Raw genomic sequence first — 27,150 nt, forward strand, 5'->3', positions numbered from 1 at the left:
AAGATATGAAGGGTTCATAGGACAACTCGAATTTTTTGTCCAAGTGGCTGAAAACACCCACGGGGCTGGGAGCTAGGGGGTGATTGTCATGAAAAATGGCATATTTGTATTGAAAAAATAATTTGTAAATAAAACTTTTATATATGAATGGTTAGCGAGAGTTGGAAAATAAACTGCGGTGAAAAAACTCAAAATCAACTCTAAATTTAAGATTAAAAATTTAAATTTTGGCTTATAACATAACTAGAAGTGAATAGGTGGAGGTGATGAACGGTTGATATAGCTCAAGCACCGTGGAATGGCACATTTAATCTGCATATGAATCGAATGGCAGATTAGTGCACCATGTTCTTCATCCATTTACCTTCGCGAGAGGATTCCACCAACAACAAAGCTCTGCGTGACCTAATGGTCTCTTTGGTAGTGAGAGATGGAGGTTAACCAAACGGTTTCAACTCCAATAAAAAATATTGGATTGGAGTGATTAAAAAATAAAGTAGATAGTTAAGTAGGGTTCAAGCTGCTCCATAGTTTTATTTTTAGAGTTACATTTTAGGAGTTCTACAAAATACATATCCAAGATTTACGTTCTCTTACTCCAAACAGAGAGATGTTGTTTCGTGTCTGTCTTTTTTAACCTCACGGCTGTTTACACAACTATTAAGAAAAGGACGGTGGCTAGGGATGGATCCAGCCAAGGGAAGGAGAAGGCTAACTAAGAGCATCCCCAACAGCTCATCTATCCTATCCTTTATCCTGAAAATAGAAGATGAAGACTACAAATTGAGCTCCAACAGAACGGCTATCCTATCATCTATTTTTAAATGTCATCCATATTAGGAGAGAAAACTTTTATATTTGGATGATCTCTCTCCATCTTCTAAAGAGATATAGAGGATGTCATATATGAATGATCTAGTAGAGTGTATAAAGATATGAAAGATGAAACTAGTTTAGATGATCATCCAAATAAAGATATGGATGATTAAATTTGGATGAACGACTAAGGATGCTCTAACTTCTTCCTTCTTCAAACCCCTACTGTTCTTATTTCCCATCTTTTTTTTTCTCTCTCTTTGTTATCTTTCATGGTGATCTAGTAGGTAGGGAGCTTGAGCCTTTAGCATCCACGTTGGATCCGCATCTGACGGTGGCTAGTCAAGGGTGTTATATACCGACAGTCTTGAGATTTGGAATTTAGTTCGTCAGAGGCGTATTTACTTATTCGTTGATGATCTTATCGTCACTGTTAGCACTAATCATGACTTGTACCTATTTTAGAATATTTGCATTAGTTAATTGTGTTCGTGTGTCATGCACGTAGTAGAGTAAATGCATATATGTTGCACGGGTTTGGGCAGAGCGTGATGTGTTCATGCTAATTCCTTGGTTAGTGGCTGCTTGCATGGGCCAATTAGTTAGCTAGTTAGTTAACACATGCATGTGTTGTGTGTGGTAGTGGAGTAGTGAGTCTCCTAGTTATGCTAATTGCATGCAAGTAGGCTGGTGCATGTGCATGTAGGTGATTAGTGGGTGAGTGACGTGAGGGTCACGTATGCATGCGCATGAGACTCGGCCAGCAGCGTGTAAGTCACGTCGCTCGAGGCTTATAAAGCCATGTAATCATCTGTTGATCAGTAGAGAGAAAATAAGAGAATGGTGTTCGTCGCCGAAAACTTGTTGTGCGTGTGTGTCCACTCCAACTCTTCTCTCTCGCCTGTGTTGTGTGCTCGCGCAAGTTCATCATTTTCTTGGGCCAAAGCCAACAGTCACAGCTTCTGATTTAGTGTTGTGTCGAGAGAAAGATCATCTACGTTCTGGATTTACTGTTATGAACTTATGATTAGTTTCTGAGATAGCACTAAGTGGATTGATGAACTTGCATTCTATTTTACTACACATATATTAAGTTGAGGAATACATTAGCTCCCAAACTATTTAGGTCCCTGCCGAAAGAAAAAGAAATTATTCAACTCTAAAGGGCATTTTTTTATATACTTACTCTCACTACTAGAAAACTCATTTTCCGCATCGTAGGGGTTCGATTTTCGTAGACGGACATGACCTTCAGAGCCAAAACCCCGCTAGTAAAAAATGTATCCGGGGTGGAGGGGGCGGTCCGCCTGTCGTTCGCCTGCGAAGATCGATCTTCGCAGGCGCTGCTTATATGGCCCACCCGCAAAGATGCCCCCACATAGTCTTCTTTCTCCCCGAGTCAAGTTTATTCTCCCCGAAGTTTCTCTCTCCTAATATGACTTAAATATAGGGGGTTTTGAACTTCAAATCTTCGGGGGATGTTTCTGCGGTGCTTAGATCTACTCATTTCCACACTAGGTATGTAAATTTCAAGCTTATAGACCTCAATTTGTGATGGATTATGCATGCAAATATGCAAAGGAAAAGCTCCATGTTTTTTAATTTACTTTCTTTTGATATGTTGATGTTAGATGTATGTGTAATACTTGATGTCTCTTGTTGCAGTGGTTTAATGTGGTAACATAAATTCTCATCTTTTTTATTTTGCTATCACATCCACCTCCTAGTTCTAGATCTAGATCTTGTTATATAAATATGAGAGAGAATAAAATTTTTAATGTCTATTTATTTGGTGCAATCAAATAATAATTATATTAGTTTGTAATATGTCGACGATATGATTTGATTAGATTTTCCTAATATACTAATTTGGCATGTCCGTGTAAAAAAAATTAAACTAATAATATTAAGGTTATATATTTGTATGTACAATTACTATTTTTATTATAACTACTGTAGACATTTTCAAATAACAAAAATAAACTAAAAAATATTTTGAAATAAATATATTCACATCTATAACAATCTTCGCAGGCGGATGGACCGTTTGTGAAGATAGTTATGCTGTGTAGTGGTTACATCTTCGCAGGCGGACGGACCGCTTGCGAAGATAGTAAAAACGGTTTTCGCAGGCGGGTGGTCCGCCTGTGAAGATGATCTTCACAGGCGGACCACCCGCCTGCAAAGATACTTTCCCTATATAAGGCCTCGCCCGCGGCACCAAATTTCTAAGTCCAGGTGAGAACCCTAAAAATTTTGGCACCGTCAGGCTGCCAATTTTTTCGTCACACGCCATCCTCTGCCGCCACCCGCCTGCGCCATCGCCCTCCGACCGTCGTCCTCCGCTGCCATCCTCAGTGCACGCCGACCTTCGACCTCCGGCCGCCGCCACCGGCCCATCCACCGTCGCCGGGCTCCACCGTGTGCGAGCTGGGGGGAGGAGGAGGCGGCGGCGGCGTCGGGCTGAGGGAAGGAGGCTCTCTGCTTCTCCTACTACTCCCGCCGCCGCCACCGGCCCATCCACCGTCGCCGGGCTCCACCATGTGCGAGCTGGGGGAGGATGAGGCGGCGGCGTCGTCGGGCTGAGGGAAGGAGGCTCTCTGCTTCTCCTACTGCTCCCGCCGACGGCACGAGGAAGAGGACAGCGGCGCAGCCACGACGCCACTGTTTCTCATGACGCCCCACCTCCTGGCTGCATCCGCCGCCGTCGGGCTCATGACCGGCCTCGACGACCTCCTCTACGCCTACGGCCTGGTCTACCTCCCGGTGTCCACCTCCTCCATCCTCATCTCCACGCAGCTGGCCTTCACGGCCGCGTTCGCGCTGCTGCTCGTGCGCCAGAGGTTCACAGCGTTCTCGGTGAACGCCGTCGTGTTGCTCAGCATCGGCGCCGCCATGCTGGGGATGAACGTCGGGGAGGGGGGGACCGGCTGGCGGGGGTGTCGTGCGCAGTACTGCGCCGGGTTCGCCGTGACGCTCGGTGCCGTGGTGCTGTACGCGCTGGTGCTCCCCGTCATGGAGCTCAGCCAAGCACTGTACGGTTTAACTCCAATTTAATCACAAGCCTACAATACTTAGAACTAAAAAACAATGGTGGTGGGGAATTGAACTATAAAATATCTAGATTTGTTTTAACTTAACTTTTAAATATGTAGTTTTGCGATACTTCACATTAAATTCATAGTATTATTGTAAAATTGATGTTAGTTTCGTAGTTCTGTGATTTAACACTTTAAGCGTGTAGTTTTCTGATAATTTGGTTTAATTACGTACAGCAACAGCAGCCGTAGCCGGTAGCCGCAGCGGTGATGGAGGTCGACTCGTTTCTGGTGGTCAAGGGGTGGGTGACGGTGCTACGGGTGCTGACGCACCGGGGAGAGGCGGCCAAGGTGTGCCGCGTCGGCGTCTCGCCAATGGACGACAAGGTGCTCGGCTTTCGGTGCTCCAAGGTCCAAACTGGTCTTGCTGTTGGATATGTTAATTGTGAATGTGAATTTGGGAATATGAGTGATATCTGAATGAAATTGGGGGTTATATATGTGCATGTGGGGGTTATATGTTAATTGTGAATGTGATTTTGGGAAGTGGATAATATGTGAATGAAATTAGGAGGGTATGTTCAGTTTTTGCAGGATATGTGAATTTGTTAGAAAATTTTAATAACATTTGGGAGGGTATGTTCAATTTTTTTATAACATGTGGAGGATATGGTCACCTTATTAATTTTTAGCAAATTAGTTTGTACTAATTTTAGTTTGTACTAATTTATCAAATTTGTTCGTACTAATTTAGCCAATTAGTTTGTACTTATTTATTACAATTTACAATTATGTACACAAGTTTTTATTAAAACATTCTACAATTATGCATGTACTCGTCGCCAAGCTATCCTTGTCCAAGCCCAAGCCCGAAGAGAAGGAGAAAGGGCGACGGTGAAGAAGATGACAAAAACTACATTCCTCCTAAAGAAGGGGTAAGTGAACTTCATATGTAAACTGATCACCGTGATAACTATTAGCCGAGCTAATTCGAAACTTTATATATCTTCTCGTAGGAAACGGCGCCACGACGATCAAAACGGTAGCCGAAGATAAAAGATCCTTCAAAGACGACAAGGTCCCAGCTGACATAAGCGGTTTCAAGAAAAGCGAATAGTCAGCAAAGACGAAGAAAAGGAAGGGCGAGAGAAGCGTGAATAAAAAGGATGAAGGGTTCCATGTTGTTACACATGTATTTAAAGCAACAATGTACAAAAATATTGTAATATATATATTTTGGCAACACTTTTGAGTTATGCAATATATGTAAATTTCTCAGTACCAAATGCTTGATAATCTTTCAATATATGTACATAATAATCTACTTGCAAGAATTTCTATTAACGGACAAACTATTATTAAATATCAAAAATTTCTACCTATCTTCATAGGCGGTAGTTTCCTATTTTTACAGGCGGACCAACGCCTGCCTGCGAAAATTATCTTCGCAGGCGGATGGCTGCCCCGCCTGTGAGGATCGGTGATTTTCACAGTCCTTTTCGTACAGGCGGACGGCCGCTCCACCTGCGAAGATCATTTTCGGCCACTTACGATAATGCTTTTCCCAATAATGTCTATACTTTCCCAATACTTGTCAGCTTACACTATTTTAATTTTAACCATCAATAACTTTTAAATTGTTAGGTTGCAATGAATGGCAGTGGTTATACTTATCATGCCACATAATTCAATAACATAGTATACTTATAATACTTGTAGATTTATTAACCACAAAAGTGGTCAAACTTTGAGTGTGATTAGCATCCAGTGAGGACAATATTGGGAACAGATGTAGTACCCCTTTTTTAAATAAAAAAATGTTTCAAATTTAAGATAATTGTTTTAAAACAAAGTTTGTAAGTTGACACCGACTAATGATTATAGCAAGAGAGCTATGCCTTGTCAGACATCACGAATAACATCATTAGAGAGGAATGATTAGCTACGATGTCACCACCATCAGGAAATTAAAAGCGCTTTATACAACTTCTGCCTGGAAAAAAAAGTGAAAGTGGTACTTTTCCAATAAAAGCAGTAATTTTCACTAATAATGACCATACAAGAATTTGAGCTAGCTGAGGTAAGTCAAGCGTCAATGTGTACATAAATTATCTATTCGGTCCCTGTCCCCAAATCTGGACAACTAATGGTTCACACGTAAGCAAGCAAAAGCATAATCCAATCTAGCTTGCGTTCATGTGACTATGCGTTTGGCATCATCAATTTTCTTGAGATGTTTCCGTGAAACATGCATATTGTGAGCTTTTCCGTCAGCGTTCATGATGATACATCTTCACATGCATATATGTAGACTTTGTTAGTTAGAGATGAAGAATAGTAGACCGGCTTGTCATGTGATTATGTGAAGTCAAGTCCTAATATTAGCATCAAAAGATAAAGTGCAGGTAAACAACTAATGGAAAAGAATAATAAATAAATGTTATAAACAAAAGACTACGATGTCATTTAATAAACGAGGAATAGATGAGGATGGAAGGATAGCTTGTGAAAAATAGGAAGAATCTTAGGCCTTGTTTAGTTAGCAAATTTTTTTCCAAAAACATCATATCGAATCTTTGGACATCTAAATGAAGCATTAAACATAGATGAACCAAAAAACTAATTACACAGTTATGGGAGAAATCATGAGACGGATTTTTAAGACTAATTAATCCATGATTAACTATAAGTGCTACAGTAACAAATATGTGCTAATGACGGTATAATTAGGCTCAAAAGATTCGCTCACGGTTTCCAGGCGAGCTATGAAATTCGTTTTTTCATTCATGTCCGAAAACCCCTTTCGACATATGGTCAAACGTTCAATGTGACATTTTTACCAAAAACTTTTGCCATCTAAACAATGATTAATGGGTATATAGTATTATTAATAGTGCTACAAATACTCATAATTTAGGAGAAGATTTAAATGATAGATATGCTTATATGTTAAAATATATTGAGTATTTAGTTTGACAACAGGATAATACTTACGGATGAGTCTTGAAAAAATATTTTAATAAAACTAAATGCTTGTTTATTTTTTCAGATAATACGATAGAAAATTATAGTTAAAGATATGTTTTCGAGATCATGTCATTAGAATCATCAAACATTGGTATAAATTTTTATTTTCGTATAACCGCTTGTCAATCTGTTTTGCTCCTTCTAAGGCTATTCCTAGTGGTCTATTTTATTTCACAGTTTTCAAGCGTGATATGTTAGCATTTTATTTTTGTTCCATGAAATGAAAGGTCATCTATCAGTGTTTTCTTTTTTTACAGGTTCATAGACTCGATACATTATTAAATTCATGTATGAGAGTATGATCAAATGATTCAAACATACCATACAAATTGCTGCATAAGAGAAAAATAGAAGGTGGACCCGCACGGAATATAAATGGAATAAAGGTTTGGCCTAAATGGACTTTATTCGGCTTTCATTTGCTTGGAAACAACGCCACGAGTCTTTCACAAGGATGAAAAGATTCTCTTCTCTTTACTAATTAAATTCTTTTCATGTCATAAAAAAATCTAATATTAAATCCCGTCATGTTATAAAAAATCTAATGTGATAAAAAAGAGCCACTGAGAATTGAGTAAGATAAATAGAACGCTAGCTGGCTTTTTGAAAAAAGAAACGTATGTTTTGTTTACCAGCAGCGTCACACGCAACTTCACATAAAAATTGACAAAAGGGAGGCCAATTCGGATACCATCTCCGGCCAAACACGTCTTAATGTGACCGGTCATCGGGATTGCCAGCAACTCTTTTTATGAGCCAATATAAATTAAAAGAAATATACCTTACACAAATTTTTCATGGAATTATTCTATGCACGAATATTCATTCCTATCACATACTCTACTTTTTTTTTTATCTAAAGTCTTTGACTTTTGAATCCACGACTTGATTATTTGTTTTATATGAAGTTTTTACATAACTATAAATTATTTTATTATAGTTTTATTTTTTCACTTAACATACTTTATGTCTGACTTATAATTTTTCATATTTTAAAAATTAAATAAAGCAAACAGTCAACAAGTAGATTAAAAACCAATAACATCAAATAAAAAAAAGGTGAGTACCACATAAATTCTAGATAAAAAAATGTAACTATTTTAGTCCAAGGTAGTACTATCGTTATTCACATGATAAACCAGTGGGTCATCAAATTTAGCAGGAGATCGCGGGGAGCCGATTGATCGAATTGGAATCGGTTGCAAAAAAGGCTATCGTAATCGTATCCTTTCTGCGTGCGACGTGACATTGACACGTGACGTGGCGACCCTTGTGGGCTGTGTGGCCTCGCCCCGCCACCGACGGGAAGGGAAAAACAAGCAGCTGCGTCCACGGTTTAGGACCGGCCAGTCCGACGTGGCATGGGCCATCCGTCCGAGTCACCCCGCATAATCCAACACCCCCCCCCCCCCCCAAAACAAGTGCCAGGTGGAGTGCATGCATCTACATGTTGTTAGTGTATCCTCGACAACTCATCTATTCCATTCTCTATCTGAAAATAAAGGATAAAAAGTATAAATTGAGCTCTAACAGAACGACTGTCATATCATCTATTTTTCGATATCATTCATATTGGGATTCATATTAGGAGAGAACCTTCATATTTGGATGATCTCTTTTCATTCTCCAAAGAGATATAGAGAATGTCAGATATGGATGATCTAGTGGTGTACATAAAAATATGAAGAATGAAACTAATTTAGATGATCATCCAAATGAAGATATGAATGACGAAATTTAAATAAGTTGTTGGCGATGCTCTTATGAACCTGGTAGTCTGGAAAACAGAATAGCAAAAACAAGTCTCCCTTCTAATAAAGACACATCTGGTATCATAGGTTTCATACAGCGAGGACAGTACGGAGGGCACAAACGAAGATCAGCATCGACACATGGGTAGACCTGCTAATGGGTTGGATGAAAATGGGTTAAATGAGTTGGTTTTAATTTGAATTGTGTTTAGTTGGGTGCAAATGGATTGTAACTTCAAATGGTCTGGATTGGATTGGGTAATAGAGACAAATGGATTGGTATGGACTAGATTTGGTTAGGTTATTTTAGTTTCTGAATTTAACCCGTGGAGGGTAAATTGATCCTTTAATTGGATAGCTAATGGATAAGATAATAGACGTACGTGGGGCCCACATGTAGAAATCGACCAAAATTTGCATAAAGTTGTTTTTATACATAACAGATCATCCTACTAAATTTAGTCAAATTTGATAAACTTTTATGGTGTGAACGTGAGTTTTAAAATTTTAGGTCCGAGTTTATACATACAAATGGTGCATCCATTTTGCAAGAGTGGGTTGAATCCATTTTAACCAAATAGGTTGGTGCAGGTTGGGCTAAAATCAAAGTTGGATTGGTTTGGATTGGATCCCAATGAAAAATAATTGGTACAGGTTTGGTTGACTAATTAGCAAAGAAATGGATTAAAACGGATTTGGATTGGATTACGATCCTACACACGAGGCAGCATTGAGGACCGGTGTTGGCGTGCGAGGTAGCACTAAAAAGCGTCACCGGTCAGCAGCATGGAGTAGTGGTGCCGTAGCATAGAAGAGTGGTGCTGGCGAGCAGCGTGGAGAAGCGCAAAGGAAACGATACTGGCGAGTAGCATGTGGCGCCAGCGAGTGAGGAGAAAACCTGCGTAAGTCCAAACAGGAGTCCGTTCTCTAGGTTTCCGACAAAAGTAACATGGGTATTTGTTTTACTTCTGTTTATAGTTATAAGATAACATAAAATTTAAAACTTAATTTAAGTTGAATACTATGGTTTTTATAGTTTATTTACTGTATTTGTTTTTAAATTATTACGAGGATGTATATATGAAAGTTTTACTTATAAATTATTCTACCGAAATATCTTCAAAAAGAGGAACCATAGGAGCCGTACTGTTTTCGATGTGGGACTAGCTAACTATAATTGTATTTCCGAAGACGGGGAAGAACACTGTTTTAGTCCTTATAAAATGTGTCAAAGAAAATAGTCTGAACTATTATAGTAGTAACAGAGCTATACTGCATCCTGTTATTTCGCTTATATTTATATTAATCCACACAGTTTGTTAGTAATAAAATGATTTATAGTAAAACTATATTATTCATATACTTAATCATACAAAAGCAAATGATATAAAAATTATAACAACAAACTACAAAATTAATTCTAAAATGAGATATTACAATTTAAATTTTGGATTATATAAGTATAAATATAAGTGAAATGGGTAGGACATTGTCAATTTAAATTCAGGTTGTGTTCTTTTGGTGATGAAAGATGAAAGATTATTTGATTTTATGATAACTATTTAATGATATAAATAATGAAATCAACTACTATAAAATTAAAAAAATTCTAATTTAGAATTAAAAGTTGATGAATTTTTCTATATAAATAATTTAAAGAGATAGAACGTGCAAAAGTTAAGAAAAAATGTAAGAAAATCCTGTAAAAGAACGCTGCAAGAGCGAGATTTTGTCAAGACGGCACACCGCACACCCTGTCCAACTCATTTGGCCCATGTCGTTTGGCTTGTACCGATATTTATAAGCAAAGTTTTAAAATTTAGAACTTGATTTATGTTTTTTTTCGATCATGATTTATCTTACAGGAACCGATTTGATCAGTACTAGTAATATACTACGTCCGTCCTGAAATAAGATTATTTTTTTATTTTTTAATATAATGTTTTGACTCTTTATCTTATTTGAAATATTTTTACGATTAATATTTTTTTCTTACTAGATAATAAAACATGAATAATATTTTTTGCGTGACTAATTTTTTAAAGTTTTTTTAATAATATTTTTTAAATAAAATGAATGGTCAAACGTTGGACAACTTAAAAACAAAAAATAAAATTATTACAGGAGGTAGTACTTGTATAAAAGTTATCCCAACCCCACCTGTCAGCGACATAGACGTCCCGTCGCGAGATCTCGTACCGCCCACCCGGCCCCACACCCCTCCCAAGAATCCTATCCCCGGGCCCACCTCCTCTCCACGTCCCCACCTGTCAGTCACACATGCGAGGACCGGTCGGGCGGGTCGGTTACCCCCACGCGCCAGCAGTAGCCTCCTCGTCCTCGGCGCGTCCCACGCCGGCGGAGGTGGGCCCCACTCCCCTCCTCCCTGTGGCAGGTGGGCCCCACCTGGCCTTTTTAGTACTAGTACTAGGCTCAGCTGCTTCTCCGCCGCACGCCCTCGTGCCCCTCCCGCTTTGGCAGTTTCGTTCTCTCCCTCGCCCTTTCGTCACGACGCCGGCCGATGCGCCGCCGTGGGGCGCCGGGCCGCCGTTTTTGTTGTTGTCGTTCTAGGTAGGTTGGGGGGTGGGGGGGGGATTGATGGCGTCGGAGCCGGTGGCGCGGGCGGTGGCGGAGGAGGTGGCGAGGTGGGGAGGGATGAGGCAGACCGGGGTGACGCTGCGCTACATGATGGAGTTCGGGGCGCGCCCCACGGAGAGGAACCTGCTCCGCTCCGCGCAGTTCCTGCGCAAGGAGCTCCCCATCCGCATCGCCCGCCGCGCGCTCGACCTCGACTCCCTCCCCTTCGGCCTCTCCACCAAGCCCGCCATCCTCAAGGTTTTCCTTCTCTTCTCTTCTCTAGCGGAGGGAGGATGAGAGGAGTGTGTGATTTGGGCGGACGAAACAAAAACAAAATGGATCGATTTGTTTCGCGGTACGATTTTCTTCTTTTTTATGACAATCCGGAGATATTTCAGCGTAGATTTTGCTACTGTTTGGAGTAATTTGATCTGTCGTTTTTTGTGGATTCTGGAGTAGTAAATTTTTTTTCTTCAATTTTGCGGATATTAAATTAGTAGTTTATCTCCTGGTATGTTTATTTGGGGAGTTGGGACCATTTTTCTTTTTAAAAAAACTGTTCTTCGAGGATTGAGTGCTATGTCCTTAAGCTCGATTTTTTTTAAAAAAAAAAACATTTATCTCCCCGTTCTATTCCTCTTTTTGATGAGTCTTTGGGGAAGAGGAACAAGGGGCCAGTACTGTGACGGTCCTATTTGCCGGGGGAATAGCAAATTAAATTGGTCATTCTAAATTATTATATCTTTTGTGTTGCTTTTGTTTCATTACATAGATTTTTCTGAGTGGTAACCTTGTCAATTCTCGCTAACGTTGTAGAGTAGTTTAAATGCCGTATTCTTTCGTATCGTTTGCCTGAAATACATCACACAACCCAACCAAGTTTCAAAATTTTGCAAAATCTTTGATGCACTTCCTTGTTAGTTCGGTTCTTCGAAAGTAGTGTAGAATAGCTGTATTTTAGGATAAACAGGAATTTGGTATATTCCTTCTCGCCAACTTTCTTAAATTGATTTTTTTTTTTTGAAAGACAGATTGACTCCTCGAACTTATCAGCTCGAGCAATCAAGAGAGCCTGAACGTGTCAAATTGCAAATATTCTAGGAAGGACATGCTAAATATCGAGTCATTATATTCTTGTCCGGGAAAGATCCATTTGCAGGACTAACTTTTATTCTATTTCCACTGTGAAGGTGAGAGATTGGTACTTGGACTCATTTCGTGATATCCGCTACTTCCCAGAGGTGAGGAACCGGGATGATGAACTTGCATTCACCGAGATGATCAAGATGATCCGAGTGCGGCACACTAATGTGGTGCCCGCCATGGCACTAGGTGTGCAGCAGCTGAAGAAAGACCTTGGTGGCACAAAGGGCTTTCCCCCTGGCATTGATGAGATCCATCAGTTCCTTGACCGCTTCTACATGTCAAGGATTGGGATCCGCATGCTGATAGGTTAGCAGACTCAGCACTAATTCTATAGTATCTTACAAATGTCATCGCTCTTGGCACATTCAATGACATACTATCCTGGAGTTTTTTAAGTCCCCTTGCTGGCTCCTAAAGTGTGTTACTTAATTGATGATGGAAAGGGGATCTATGTACTGATTAATGGTCCTACTTAGCCCACTGATATTGCCTTGCTTCGTGGGTAGAACTGTCTAAAAGACCTTGACAATACTCAATAGCTTGGAAAATATAGCTTTTCTTCACTCTTCATACTTGGGGTATTTTATTTATTATGGTATATCATGTTGGATGCATTAGAATAGAAGACATTGTAATTTTCAATAAGTGTGTTTTTCCTTGGAATGTTTGGTTAGAGGGCACCCAATCATATCATATTTATCTTCCTGTCAGAAAATACAGTTACCACAGGACAAATATCAACCATTTATATGGTTACAGGTCAGAAAGATGAATGATTTTTCACTTTCTTTATTTTTATAATGGAAGAATTGTTCTTTTTTTCTTGATGTGCAAGTGATGTTAACATAACAAATTAATGACAATTCTCACTGGACTGTTTGTTTTTTTTCTAAGTTTTACTGACTTGCTTGATTTCAGGGCAGCATGTTGCATTGCATGAACCTGATCCAGAACCTGGTGTTATAGGACTCATAAGCACAAGATTATCCCCCATGCTGGCGGCTCAACATGCCAGTGAAGATGCACGCGCTATTTGCATGAGGGAATATGGGTCAGCCCCTGATGTGAACATATATGGAGACCCGAATCTCACATTTCCGTAAATCCCTGATTTAATGCCTGATACATGCTTCTGTTTTGATTTGATTTAATGAAATTTCAATGTTACCTATTTTTTGCCGTTAAAAATATCAGCTGACTTGCTGGTCACCTAGATTCTGTTGTCACTAAATCTTCTATGCCTTCAACTCTAATCCAATAGTCAACTAAACTGCTCTATTTGTTCAGGTGTGAATCACCCATTTGGCCTTTTTAGGGGGGCTTATTTCTGTTTGTCAGAAACCACTCTAGTTCAACTCTGACCTCCATACTGAATTAATCAGAATATGGATGTGTATTAAAACTGCTCTCCTTAGCTGCTTTGCCTTCTTGATTGCAGATATGTTAAACCACATCTACATCTCATGATGTTTGAGTTGGTGAAGAATTCCCTTCGTGCAGTACAGGAACGCTATATGAACTCTGATAAGCATGCACCTCCTGTTAGAATTATAGTTGCTGATGGAGCAGAGGATGTAACAATCAAGGTATGACTCCTTCCCAAGAATTATGTTGACTCTGAAGTGTTTTCTAGACTCAAGCGTGCTAGCAAATAGTACCAGTTTTTGCAATTTTTATTAGTATAGGAAAATTGAAGTTTAGAGCACAATAGTGATTTGACACTGTAAGTTAATTTTAAATATGCTTTTGAGTTATTTTAAATAGTATGGTCACAACTTTGGTCTTGCAGTTCTGTTCAAAGAAAAAACTGTTGCAATAGCATACTAAGCCGTGCTACATCTTCTAAAGTGATTATTTTTCTGTGCTGACAGTAATAAAGTCATAACTGTTACAGGAAATTGACGCAGTTTTTATGTGTAAAGCATCATCCACTTCTACCTTTTTTCGTTTTCTTTTTCTTTACATAGTTTCTTTGTGTGTGATAGCTTTGTTGAACCTTTTTATTTAACAATCCCTATATGTGAGATTGCAAAAAATATATTATGTATTTATCTAAATATAATAGTTTGTGTTTGTAGTTACCCAGTAAGGTATTTATGTATGCCTATTTCAGCTACTAAAACATTTTTTATGCAGATTAGTGATGAAGGTGGCGGAATACCAAGAAGTGGTCTCTCAAGAATTTTCACTTATCTCTATAGCACAGCAGAAAACCCACCCGATCTAGATGGCCATAATGAAGGAGTAACCATGGCTGGGTATGGCTATGGAATTCCGATTAGCCGTCTTTATGCTCGATATTTTGGTGGGGACCTACAGATCATTTCTATGGAAGGATATGGTATGTCCACAGTTCACTTCCTATGTCCCTGTATGAATTATTGAAGATTGTGCAACATTTTGCTCTTATTTTTATTTGGTAAAGAGAGTGATGGTTAACACCTTAGGACTTGGAGGCTTTCATCTTCTACCATGCCTTATGCCTTTTCTCTGTATCAATCTTAATAATCTATTGTGCAGAACCTACCACTTTTCACTCATGAAACATGATGCAGTGATGTTCCATACCTATCATCATTACCAGATTTATTACGATTTGCAGAAATAGGACGGTTTTATCATTCAATTGATCGGCCTTACTGTTGCCCTTGTTTTTTCTTTTCAGGAACTGATGCTTACCTCCACCTATCACGGCTAGGAGATTCAGAGGAGCCCTTGCATTAAGGGATCTGGAGGAACCCTTGCCTGAGATGTGGAAGGAAGTCAGGGACCCTTGCCTCAGTTGACCTTGCTCCAGTTCTGGTACCACTGCTGTAATTAAGATGCTATTTGATTTTTGTCATTTGCTGTGCTGGTATGCAAATATATATAGTTCCCAAGGCCAGCCAACTGTATGTGCTTCAGCTTGCTGGAGCGTGATCATAATTCAGAATCCTCTGGTTTACATTGCCATTAGAACACTCTTTCTAGAGTACTTGGATGGAGCTCAGTGATTGCATGGAAAATGTGATGTTGAATTGTCAGTTTTCACTTCTTTTCAGTGCAGCGGCTTATTTCCAGCCTCATCATTTCACTTATAATAAGCATAAGTGAAATGACATATTTATAAGTAGAAAATAATTTATGGGTAAAACTTTTGCATATGTGCTCATATCATTTTAAGAGCAAATACTATAAAATAAATTATGATTAGAAAACAATCCTAAAATCTGCATTAAAGTTAAGATTTAAAATTCCACTACAAGGTCCAACTGTCCAACATGCGTTTCCTCCTGCGTATTGGCATGTGGGAAGTTTTGCATGTGGAGCATCCGCATATTTTGGGAGTTATACACTTTGGGTGGCACGTTAGAAAATTTAGTCGAAGTCAACCGTGTCAACTTGGTTGGAATCATGCGTACTCGTCTTTTTATTTCTGCTTATGCTTACAAACTAAAATTTAAATTTGTAACGTTAAATTTGGAGTTGATTTTGAGTTTTTTATCGTATTTTATTTTGTAGCATTGTCTTTTATATTAGTAAAGACAAGTATATAATTATTTTTTATTTGTAAATGTATCGTTTGGTTTTAGCCTTTTTTTTGCCCCATGATTGTTTATGAATGGAGTTTGGTCGAAGATAAGGTTTCTCTGAGTATCGGTTGCCGTTGCCGGGGTAACTGGCTTTGCTGGGCCTGCTGGGGTGTGGTAACAGAAATTAACATGCGTATCAACCAAGTTAAAAGAAAATAAACAAAATTGATTTTTTTCAGCAAAATTTGTCTGATTTTCATCGATTTGCTCGGTAACCACGGTTACCTCTCCCAGAACGGTTAGGATATTCTCGGTAGTTTATTCTCTCTTTTTTTCTACGCCTCTCTATTATGCTTTCCAAGTCACTAAACGGAGGGTTTTTTTATAAAAGTTTTCTGTACATAATTTTATCGTCTGATATTTCAAAGTAGATTAAGTAATTAATTTTATTGCTTATATCATTAAATAGCTGTAAAAATCATATAATCTTTCTTAATTTATCCTTCAACAAAAGAACACAAACACGGTAAAAGCTGTTTAATAATATAACCTACTACTTGCTTAAAAAATGCCACATCAATAAAAACTATTATTTAAATTGCTTTTACAATATTTGCTTAAATATTAGATTGCGAATAACATTTATAATAAGAATAACCAAAACAATGAGGTTGTTTGTACGCCAACATTATCACTGTTACTGTTTCAATCTGAACCATTACTACATAAGCACCGAGGAATAAAATATGCACATTCAACAAGAACTAAACATATAAACGAGTTCATTTAGAACAAACCAAAATAATAAAAAAATGTTTTACGAATTAAAAATGGAGGATTTTCAATAGGAACTTTTCTTCATGTTTTAGAGATTGTCCCCCATCTTTTTACTTCTGTTTATGTCTTATAAGCCAAAATTTAAATTTTCAACTTTAAATTTAAAAGTTAATTTTATGATTTTTTTCACCAAAGTTTATTTTTTTTGTCAAGGCTTTTATATCGTTAAGAATATGTATAAAGTTTTGTTTACAAATTATTTCTCGTTTGCAAATATGTAGTTGGTTTTTTTCTAAACAATCACCCCCCTAACATTATCATGCCTATTGAGAGTTGTATGTCTACGCTTATTTTTCATATAATTACATGGTTATATGGTGCATCGGCTATAAGAGCCATCATTGTAAGCACGCCCCAAATTTCATGAATGAATTTCTGCAGCTTGTTTCAATTCAGCTAGAATGCAGTGAAATTACTCTTTAAGTTTTATTATCGCGGATTCACGGATCGTGGTAGCATGATGCAGGGCTAAATTTTTTTTAGCCACGGCAAGTTCATGATTTGTCGATCATTCAAGCGGCATTTTATGTTTGTGAAAATTGTTACTACAACACTAAGATACGGCTTTGTCTTAGGCGTTCCTTTCCTCGCGGAGAAGGGGTGAGGCAAAGAGTTTAAACCTTGTATTTTTTCATAATTAGTTCACCGAATTACTGAAACGGATTGTTTGTTTTACACTTGAGATAATATATATGCTTAAAAAATCGTTTACTGCATTGCTTATAACACTTAAATAACCCATGAGGACAATCCACTTAAATAGTCTAAATCAAACAAGCCACCTGTTTGGTTTTGATCAAGTTTATTTCTCAAAACAATGTTCTTTTAAAAAGGTCAAATAATCTGTTACAATAATCTAATAAATATATTGATTTGTTTCCACCTAGAATTACTATAATCTAGATTATTGCACCGGATGATTATAAATTAGATTATTATAAGCTAAAATATATAATTGACGATAGGGTAGATAATTACTTCAAACTAATGTAGGGTGGTGGGTTTTTAGAGCAAGTTCAATAGTATAGCCAACTACTAACTTCAATTCATCTATAGTTAATCTTATAGTCAATTTATATGATAGCTATCTACAAAACATAAATTTATGGTCTCACATGTCATACACGCATTTTGTCTTAAAGCCCGTGTGCAGCTAGCTATAAATTAGTAGTTCATATCTCTTCTCTCTCATCTTATCTCTTTAAAAATATACTTCGAGCTTACCTGCTCTTATTCACCCAATAATCTAAAAGGTACACCTATGATCTAAATTACAATAAGCTGTTGGTTCAGATTATTTTATTAGTCTAGATTTCGATTATTCTAATTCGAAGACGAAACTGAGACCTTTAAAAAAAGTGTATAGCCTTCATCTTAACCACTTGTTTTCCTATCAAACGGCCGAAAACAAAACAAATAAAAAGCGGCTACAGGCTAGGCGTAGACTATACGGGCTTCTGCTTCGCTCTGGTGCGTCTCCGATTCCTTTTCCGCGGCTGCGGATGGATAATGAGCTAGCTCGATTTAGCTCGGTTCGGTTTGTTATAAAGCTCGAGCTGGCTCGTTAGGCTCGTGAGTCATGCATAAAAAGTTAACCTAAATAATTTTTTAATAGGTTATACCAACAAAATTTTATTTCAAACATATAAATTATATGAAATTGTATTTAAATATTAAAGTTTGAACCAACAAATCATATGGTGAACCTATGAAGTACTAAACACATGTATTCCAGGGTGAAATCAATGAACACCGGAGAATCTTGTGTCTTTGGTCTAACTCGTTAGACTCGCGAGCAGCTCACGAGCCAACTCAAGCTTACTCGTTATCTCTAACGAGCTGAAATACTAGCTCGGGTAGAAAAATTAAACGAGCCGAGCCGAGTTTATCACGAGTCAAGTGAGCTAACGAGTCACGAGCTTCCTGTCCACCCGCGGACAGCGCACCAATATAAAAAGTCCACCCCGCCTCCCCCTCCTCCTCCGACCAACCTCCCCGGCGCCGGCGAAACCCTAGCAACCCCCCGCGTGCTGCCGCAATGGGGCGCTGCGCTGAGGCGAGGACGTCGGTGTGGTGGGACATCGACGGGTGCGGGGTGCCCGCGTGCTGCTGCGACCCGCACCGCGTCGCACACAACGTCGCCGCCGCGCTCGCCGCGGCGGGCTACGCGGGCCCCGTCTCGATCGCCGCCTACGGCGACGCCACCCGCGTCGACCCTCCCGTCCTGGCGGCGCTCTCCTCCACCGGCGTCTCCCTCAACCACGTCCCCGCCGGTACGAATGCGTGTTCCCCCTCCCCTCCCGCCCCTTCCATTGCCGCCGAAACTAGCAGCGTTTAGCTCGCCGCGTGCTACTGGCGAAGAAATCCTCGTCGTCTTATGAAGCTTATGGAGTTTTTTTTTTTTTACCCCAATTGTTGCAGGAACTAAGGATGGAACTGACAAGAGGATGCTCGTCGACATGCTGTTCTGGGCGATCGACAACCCGCCGCCGGGCAACTACCTGCTTATTTCAGGCGATCAGGACTTCTCCGATCTGCTTCACAGGCTCGGGATGAAGCGATACGGTATCCTACTAGCGCAGCCCTCAAATGCATCATCACAAGTGCTTGCTGCTGCAGCCAAGGTTGTGTGGTCATGGGAAAGACTTGTGGCTGGAGAGTTGCTCGCAAACACGCATAGCGTGTTGGATTGCAATCCCAAATTAAATGGCTTGGATGTATCGAAGTGCTCGCAGAGTAAAGCTTCTGCTGTGTGTCATAATGGTGCCAGTAATGTGAAGGCATGTAATCAATATAAGGTGAAGCCTGTTCAAAAGTATGTAAAGAAGAATAATGCAATATCGAATTCTGCAAATAATCAAGATCAAGTAATTTCGGTCGATGGGTTTTCTGATGATTTTGCTGGAAGCACTGGTAGTGATCAAGATAAGAGTTCTGTTTCATCGTCTACGTCAAGTTCTGAATCATTGGAGGTGGATCTCCCAAGTCTGCTAGAAACTCCTTTGGCAGAGTCATCAGCTCAAGAGCCTGGAGTGTCTACTAGTTCTCAACAAGTTGGACCATTGAGCAAATCCATCATTGCTGAGAAGCCTAGAACGTCAGCTGAATTTGTACCAAGAAAGGGAACTCTTGATTTCGGTCTCAGTAATGAACATAATCACCAAATGTTTATGCAATCACAACCATCTGAAGCAAAGAATAAGCTTCATTCGGAGTATGATATGGCTGAAAAGAATGCAAAGAAGACAGATATTAAATTTAGTCCTGCAAGGAATCAATTCCAGTCAAAGCCAATTCAAAGGTACGTAAAGAAGACAAGCATTACATCTAGTCCTGCAAGCAATCAGCTTGATTCAGATGGAATGCCTGACTGTTCTATGGGGAACACTCCAACTAAACTGAATCAGTTACCTGTCTTATCACCACCCAATTGTGAGTTACTGGAGGGAATAAAGGTGGATCACTCGAGTTTGCTAGGTACTTTTAATTTGTCCCAGCCATCATCTCAAGCACCAGTGGTGTCTACTCATTTTCAAGTGAAAGCACCACATGAACTGATCTTTGGCAAGAAGACACTTTGCACATCAACTGAGCATGCGTCCAGAGATGAAACTAGTAATATGGGTGATAATGTTGGCAAAGCAAAGACAAGAAATCAGCATAAGGTGACACAGCGTCAACACTACGTAAAGAAGACAAATACTGTATCTAGTTCTGCACAAAATAAAATAGATTTGGTTAAAGGATTACCTGTTAATTCTAAAGGAAACACCTTGAGTGATCCAAATAAGTCTATGTTATCAGCATCAAATTCTGAATCTCTTTTGGGGGCAAAGGTTAATTGTTCAACTCCACTAAAAAATTCTGCTCCCTCCCTGTCAGCAGTTCATAAACCTTTCACACATGATTTGCAGCCTGTGGGATCAGAATTCAGCTTTGGTAAGAATCCTAGCTTGTCAATTGACTGCATGCCAAAAGATGGGACCTTCCATTTTGGTGCCACTAATGGTCATAACAGTCCAGCATGTCAGCAAGCCCAGTCTTTGCCAGAACAACATGAATCAGTTCCTCCTAGTTCAGTTGGCCATTCTAATTCAGCAAATCCAGATGTTGGCAGTTCAGAAGCCGCATCAACTGGTTTTAATGGTGTTCCTTCTGCTCAAAGACAAATATCACCAAGTAGCTCAACCTTTCAAAACCTACTTGATATTTGCTCTGATTTCAGTAGATTGACAATTTCTCAGTGCCCTCCAGGAAGGTGTGAGAACGGACCCACTTTTCAGAGCATGCATGCTAATCCTGCTTTTAGTATGCAAAATATTTCTGGACATCCTAGAGGTCCTCATGAGATTGGGTCCATCTTTCATCCTGGTTCTGGCGTCTCTAGTGCTCTTCAGACCGTCCAATCTCCTTCCAATAATTGTACTTTGAAACCTCACTCACCTAACCTATCCTGCAACATTAAAAATCCTTGCAGTCATGGAGAGACGCAAGGCTATCCACCAAGTTCTTCTGAGCCTGAAGTTACTATAAGAAATATATTACATGCTTTGCACATACTGAAGGCTGAGAAGGTATTCCCAACGGAATCAAATATTGCAGACTGTATACGTTACAGTGAGATGAATATGTCAGGTTTTGATGTTAAGAAGGCTCTTGAGCTTAGCATTCGACATCAAGCTGTTGTCATGAAAAAGTTAGTAAACGATATGCCTTTGTTTGTTGCCAAAGATGAAAGCATTTGGAAATGTGTTAATGTGACAAATAGAAAAGCAAAGCATCCAAAAGAGACTCTAGACACAGTTCATAAGTACATATCATCCACTGATGGTTGGTCAGAAATAAAGAATTCTCAGTCAAGGTGAGGCTTTGTAGAATTCATACCTTCCTTTTGTGTTAATCATTTCATCTTATGTTCTTTGACACGCCATTACATGTTCTCCCTTTCTTGATAGGTACCAAGCTGCAACTATTTTAAAGAAAACATGCTTGCAGCAACATGCCCTTGGTGATGTCCTCCAGATTTTGCATATCATAATTGTTAGAAAGAAATGGATTTTGCCTCACTCTTCAGGTTGGCAGCCGTTGTCCATAAACACAACAGTGGTCGATGCAACTGCTGTTGCTGTTGGAGAATCTAGATCTTGATTACTTTCCCTCTGCTGATGTTGGATGGATGTTTTGATGCGCTGGTGAATAGCGACTACAAAATATCTTCAGCATCTGCGTCTTAAGGTTATCTGGATGCCGTTTAATCGTCCATCTATGCTATGGTAAGCAGTTGGACGGCACCAGAAGCTGCTAAGACTAGTCCCTTACTGGAAGATTATGCCCCAAATCTAAGGACTGCGAAGATGCTGGTTTTCCAATACAGCTATCAAATTGGGTTCTATGCCGTATCAACAAGATACACAATACACGAGGTTATCTTTCTTGCTAGTTGTGTAGAATTTCCTTCTAGTACTTGTATAGCGTATAGCAGGGCTGGGACTCTGAAGTCAAGTGGAAAAGGCCTTCTTTTCTGTTAGGTGGTTGGCTGTTTGCAGAACTCCATGCTGCTATGATATTCAGTGGAGTGGCAGTGCTTGGAACAGCAAGATTCCATTGATTCTATTCCCAGGAACTGGTGTTCTCTTAGCATGAGGCAAGCTTCTGAGACGCTCGATTGTTCTTGCTCAGAGCTGGCCGAGATGAGATTCGTTTGCCTCTGCAAGACTGCAACTGCAAGAAGTCAGGTCGGCAGCTTGGAACCGGATGGGTATATTTCAGTTTCCTCTCCTACTTTTGCTATGCTGAAAGGCTGTCGCTGGTGCTAGGTGTTGGCGGTGAAACTGTTCAAATGTTACTTTTTTTTTGTCGTGAGTTTCTCTTATATAAATAATGTATATATAATGTCAGTATCTTGGTGGTTTTTGTTTTAATGCTTTTGGGGTCTGATCGATGCACATTGCAAGTGTGCTCCTTTCTGTCTGTTCTTGGCTTGCAATCGCTTGCCCTGATTCGTTCTATCGTTCTACACATCACATCATAATTCAGCATCACATTCACAGATGTTCCATGTGCAGTAACTGATGAGAAGGGCCCAGCAGATAATCAAAATCATTTATTGATAATCTTATGTAAAAATGCGGAAGAAGCAGACAATCTAACGGGAGACTGAATATTTAGCGAGAGGAATTAATAGGCCCTACTGTCCAACCCTGCTAATCCTATCTGCAAAACACCTTGCTGTCAGGCTAAGTGACAAATGTACTGCTGCTGCTGCTGCTTGCTATGATAGCGCTGAGAGGCTGACGTCACTGCGTCGCCGGCGTCGACTTGAGCTCCTCCAGCGCCGACCTCACCTGGTCCTGCAGCAGGTCGATGCGCCGGAGGTACACCTCCAGCTCCAGGATCCGCTGCTGCCTCCACTTCTCCCCTTCCATCGGGATCCCCAGCGCCGGCGGCTCCGGCACGCCCAGCGGCGGCGCCATCCCGGCGGTCAGCATCGCGCGGACCATCTCCTTGAACAGCGGCGCCAGGATGCCGCCCTCCGCGTTCGCCGCCGCGGCGGGATCCACGCCGTGGGCGTGCGCGGCGGCGGTGGGAGTGACCGCTCCCGCTCCCCCCTGGGGGAAGAAGTGCGGGAGCGGGAGCGCGTCCTCCGCCTTGACAGGTCCCGGACCCGGCGCCGGCGCCGGCACCTGCGGGTAAGGCTGCGGCGCCTCGGATGCGTCGGCGGCGTTGACGTCGGCCGTGCGCCTGCGGCGGCCGCGGCGCTGCGCTCTCGAGGAGGAAGGGGACTTGACCTCCCCGTTGGCCGGCGCGGGGACGGCGACGGCCGCGGCGTCGGGGACCGCGTCGTCGTCGGAGTCGGCGGCGGATGGGTCGCGGCCGTGCTTGTCGGAGCTCGGGCGCCAGATGCCGCGCGCGATCTCGAAGATGGCCTGCTCGTGCGGCGAGCGGAAGGAGAAGGACTGTCCGGTGGCGCGGAGGCGGTCGACGCAGTTGCGGTACTTGCGCTTGAGGCGGCGGAGCTTCTCCACGAGCTGGCTCTTGGAGAAGTCGAGCTGGAGGCGCCGCCGCATCTCCTCGTAGAAGGGGTCCGTGTCGTACTGGTGCGACGCGAACGCCGTCCCGCGCTGCGCCGTGAACTCCGCGAACGCGCGCAGGATCACGATCTCGTCCTCCTCCGTCCACAGCCGCTGGAACAGGGGCCGCCGCTCCCCGGCCCCGGCCCCACCCGCGCCGGCGCCGCCCCCTCCCACGCCGGCCGCCGCGGTGGCCGAGGAGAAGGCCTGGGTGGTGGTGTGGTTCGGGTCGGAGGGGAAATCGATGTCGTCGGAATCCCCGTTGCCATACACGTCGGCGTCGGGGAAGGAGGAGGAGGCGGCTGCCCCGACGGCCGCGGCGGCGGCGGCGGAGGGGTCGTCGACGACGGGGAGCATCGGATTGGGAATTGGGATCGGATCGGATCGGAGATGGGGGTGGGGATCGGTCGCGGCTCGAGTCGGGATTAGGGTTTGGGCTCGATGGGGATTTGGGTTGTCCCGCCCCGCGCGCTTCACGTGACCAACCCAAGGGGGGAAAAAAATCGTACGAACGACCTGGTCCTATTCTCATCGGGATGATCTCGCCCCTCCGTTAGACGACTTGTGTGTTTAAGCACAAATCTTGGAGCAAACATATCTAAAATTAGATAGTACTAGGGTTTTCAAGAGGGAAATGCTATGGGAGGGGTTATATGTTTGGTTCGTGGATAAGGTGAGTTGGGTTGACTCTATTCCTAGATTGTAGGATGGGTTGGTTCTATTTTTCTGTTTAGTTGGATGGATGGGTTGGACTCTATTTTTTGTTTGGTGGAAGGGATAAAATGAAATGTGTTGGAACTATTTTTTTTTGGTGGAAGGGATGAGACGAGATAAAGGTTACCTCTAGTAAAATATTAAATACTAGGATTAATATATGAATAAACTAAAGTAATTGAATGTATATTTATACCTGTAATATATTTTAAATAAATTTAATAAATAAAATGAACACTCATCTGTGTGTCGTAATCATCCTGGGATGGATCCGTCCCACCGTTTTGGTGGGATGGGTTAGACCTGGAACTAGGAGGAATATTTCTCTCTTGTGTCCAACTCATCTCATCCATCCACCAACCAAACAGGGTCAGGGATGGATTGACTCTGTCCCAACCCATCCCATCCCTGGAACCAAACACATCCTAAGTGGGCATATGAGCTATGAGTATTTTCAGGGTCCTTCCACAATATATCTTCGTTGGTGCCACACCTCTTATCATGCATGTGTCCCGCGATGACTTGCCGTTGTCGGTTGCTAGCGGCTCCATCGTTGTCGTCATTGACAGCGTAGAGAAAGAGACTTGGAGAGGGAAGGGAGTTAAACAACAGAAAAAGTTTATTGTTATGTCCATTCCGCAGCACCAACGGTAAGGCCACCACGCATTTCACTCCATAGCGTAGAGAAAGAGACTTGGAGAGTGAAGGGAGTTAAACAGCAGAAAAGATCTATTGTTAACTTGTTATGTCCATTCCGTAGCACCGACGGCGAGGCCACCATGCATATCACTCCATGGTGTTCTGTTGCAGTGCGTCATTAGCACCCTCACGTGCATGCCTTTTCAATGTTTTGTATTTGTAGTTGGATTTGATTGGTGGTTAGACTTGTGGGATGTCTATGCATGCGGCTAGTTCTTCCTAATACGACTATCTTGCCACGTGTCCTTCATAGTAGCATAGGCCATGTGTTGTTCAAGAGGGCAGGCAAAAGTCGTTGTGATGGATTAGGCACGGATGAACCATATCAGCCTTCTGCTAAGTGTCGCCACATATCAAATGGTGCAGGTGAGTCTCGACCTGATACCGACAAAGTGCTTTATGATACTGACAAGATACCAGATGATGCCAACAAGTATCATATCTCGTAGACATATGATATTACTCCATTACAGAATAGGACATTGTACAATAGCAAACTCCTTTTCAAAAACATGATGATTTTGTTTGTAATACCGGGAATACTAGACTACGTTTGGAAATAAAATTTTGCTATAGTATGAACCAAAATAATACATCAAGCCTATTCTCCTAAAATTAAACCTTGGTAATACTTACATTTATGGCTTGCTCTTTTGTCTACTTTTTCAACTTTTATTTTTTGGCATGCTTTCCAAAAAACTAAACGATATATTTGTTGCAAAACATTTATATAGGAAAGTTGTTTTAAAATTATATTCGTCCATTTTTTAAGTTAAGGTAATATTTAATTAATCATCTGGTTATGAGTACTTGTGTGTTTCGAAGAGTAGTTGCTTTGAACATAAGGTTGGAATGCAACCTTAGGATTCTTTGGAACGCAAAATTTTCTAAGGATTTTTCATATGAATAAGTTCAATTCCCCTAAAATTACTTTAAAGTTTCTACATTTTCATGGTGGCCTTATCTAATATTCTTATATTCTAAAAAAATTAGGGGAGTTGAACTTATTCCTGTGAAAAAATTGATAAAATCATTGACCAAATCTATAGTTAAACCTCCAAAAATACTGTGACCTCATCACCAAAGGTCACCTCTATTCATATTCTCAGTATGCCCTCACTCACCATTGGAGCCCGAGGGCCCCATATATGAGTTTTTATTTTTACCAACAAACTCTATGCATAGGCAACACATGCAAAGCAAAATTTTGGTAGCCATATGCTACATAAGTTTGTGCAATATCCATACAAAAAGATACCGGAGAAAGAATCCATTTACTAAAAGAATTCATTTACTAAGTTGACATCACAATTACCGAAACCAAAAAGGAAATAAATTGAGTTCCCTCCTGCATTGACACATTGATGTACGAGGTCATGCATGAGGCAACATCTTTAGGGCATTGATGTAAAGCAAGGTAGCATTATAGTAAGCAATGAACAACGCTATGAAATTAATATTGTTGATTTGGATAGGCATCATGAGTGGATTTAGGTGTGGACATGGGTGAGATGGCATTAGGTGTTGCATAATGGATCAAAGACTGTGATTGAGGGCAGAGTCACCAAGGTGTAGGGGACACAACTTTGCGATTGAGGGAGATGAGCAGAGGAATTGGTGTTGATACAACAATGGTGATGTCACCCACATATAGAAGGATTGGATAAAAGGACTAAGTTGAGGGAGCGAGAGTAGTGACACCTAGTGGTCAAGATGGGGTGGAAAGTTGGTGTAGTGGACTAGAGATTGCAATTTTTTGATATAAAATATCGTCTGGTCTTGTGTGTAACTTAAAACTCAGAACTATACAACTTTTATTTTGAAGATTCAAAACATTTTATTAAAAGAAGATAAAGTTCGAAAGATTAAATACAAGTACATCGCTAGACAAATACTCTTAAAGCGTGAAACAATCCTTATTAGAAGAGAAGCTAATTAAACTAAGGAAGCATCATTTGAAAAA

The 27,150-nt window shown here is 40.9% G+C and overlaps 4 protein-coding genes across 5 annotated transcripts; 3 read left to right on the top strand and 1 right to left on the bottom strand.

Annotated features, from left to right (window-relative positions):
• Nucleotides 1-3,402: 3,402 nt before the first annotated feature.
• On the top strand, nucleotides 3,403-4,081 carry LOC121053799 (purine permease 1-like; the record flags this gene model as incomplete). Its single annotated transcript, XM_040521608.1, has 1 exon — nucleotides 3,403-4,081. A coding segment is annotated over one exon (471 nt), but the record flags the coding sequence as incomplete, so codon positions are not given.
• A 7,025-nt stretch (nucleotides 4,082-11,106) lies between these two features.
• On the top strand, nucleotides 11,107-15,372 carry LOC102700877 (pyruvate dehydrogenase (acetyl-transferring) kinase, mitochondrial-like). 2 transcript variants are annotated; one of them, XM_015834196.2, is made up of 6 exons: nucleotides 11,107-11,467; nucleotides 12,400-12,661; nucleotides 13,274-13,406; nucleotides 13,794-13,941; nucleotides 14,492-14,696; nucleotides 15,021-15,372. In XM_015834196.2, exons 1-6 carry the CDS (start codon nucleotides 11,231-11,233, stop codon nucleotides 15,077-15,079), a joined length of 1,044 nt encoding a protein of 347 aa, XP_015689682.1. In that variant the 5' UTR covers nucleotides 11,107-11,230; the 3' UTR covers nucleotides 15,080-15,372. The 2 variants fall into 2 exon arrangements, with proteins under 2 accessions (XP_015689682.1, XP_006650124.1); XM_006650061.3 differs by having other exon boundaries at nucleotides 11,108-11,467; nucleotides 13,274-13,454.
• Nucleotides 15,373-18,742: 3,370 nt separating this feature from the next.
• LOC102715002 lies at nucleotides 18,743-22,649 on the top strand. The gene is made up of 3 exons (XM_015834425.2): nucleotides 18,743-18,977; nucleotides 19,126-21,565; nucleotides 21,660-22,649. Exons 1-3 carry the CDS (start codon nucleotides 18,743-18,745, stop codon nucleotides 21,850-21,852), a joined length of 2,868 nt encoding a protein of 955 aa, XP_015689911.2. The 3' UTR covers nucleotides 21,853-22,649.
• A 145-nt stretch (nucleotides 22,650-22,794) lies between these two features.
• LOC121053915 (probable transcription factor At5g28040) lies at nucleotides 22,795-24,286 on the bottom strand. The gene has a single exon (XM_040522446.1). The coding sequence runs from the start codon at nucleotides 24,129-24,131 to the stop codon at nucleotides 23,001-23,003; it is 1,131 nt and encodes a 376-aa protein (XP_040378380.1). The 5' UTR covers nucleotides 24,132-24,286; the 3' UTR covers nucleotides 22,795-23,000.
• Between the last annotated feature and the right edge of the window lie 2,864 nt (nucleotides 24,287-27,150).

Source organism: Oryza brachyantha, chromosome 3 (genome assembly GCF_000231095.2).
Source record: "Oryza brachyantha chromosome 3, ObraRS2, whole genome shotgun sequence".
NCBI lineage: Eukaryota > Viridiplantae > Streptophyta > Magnoliopsida > Poales > Poaceae > Oryza > Oryza brachyantha.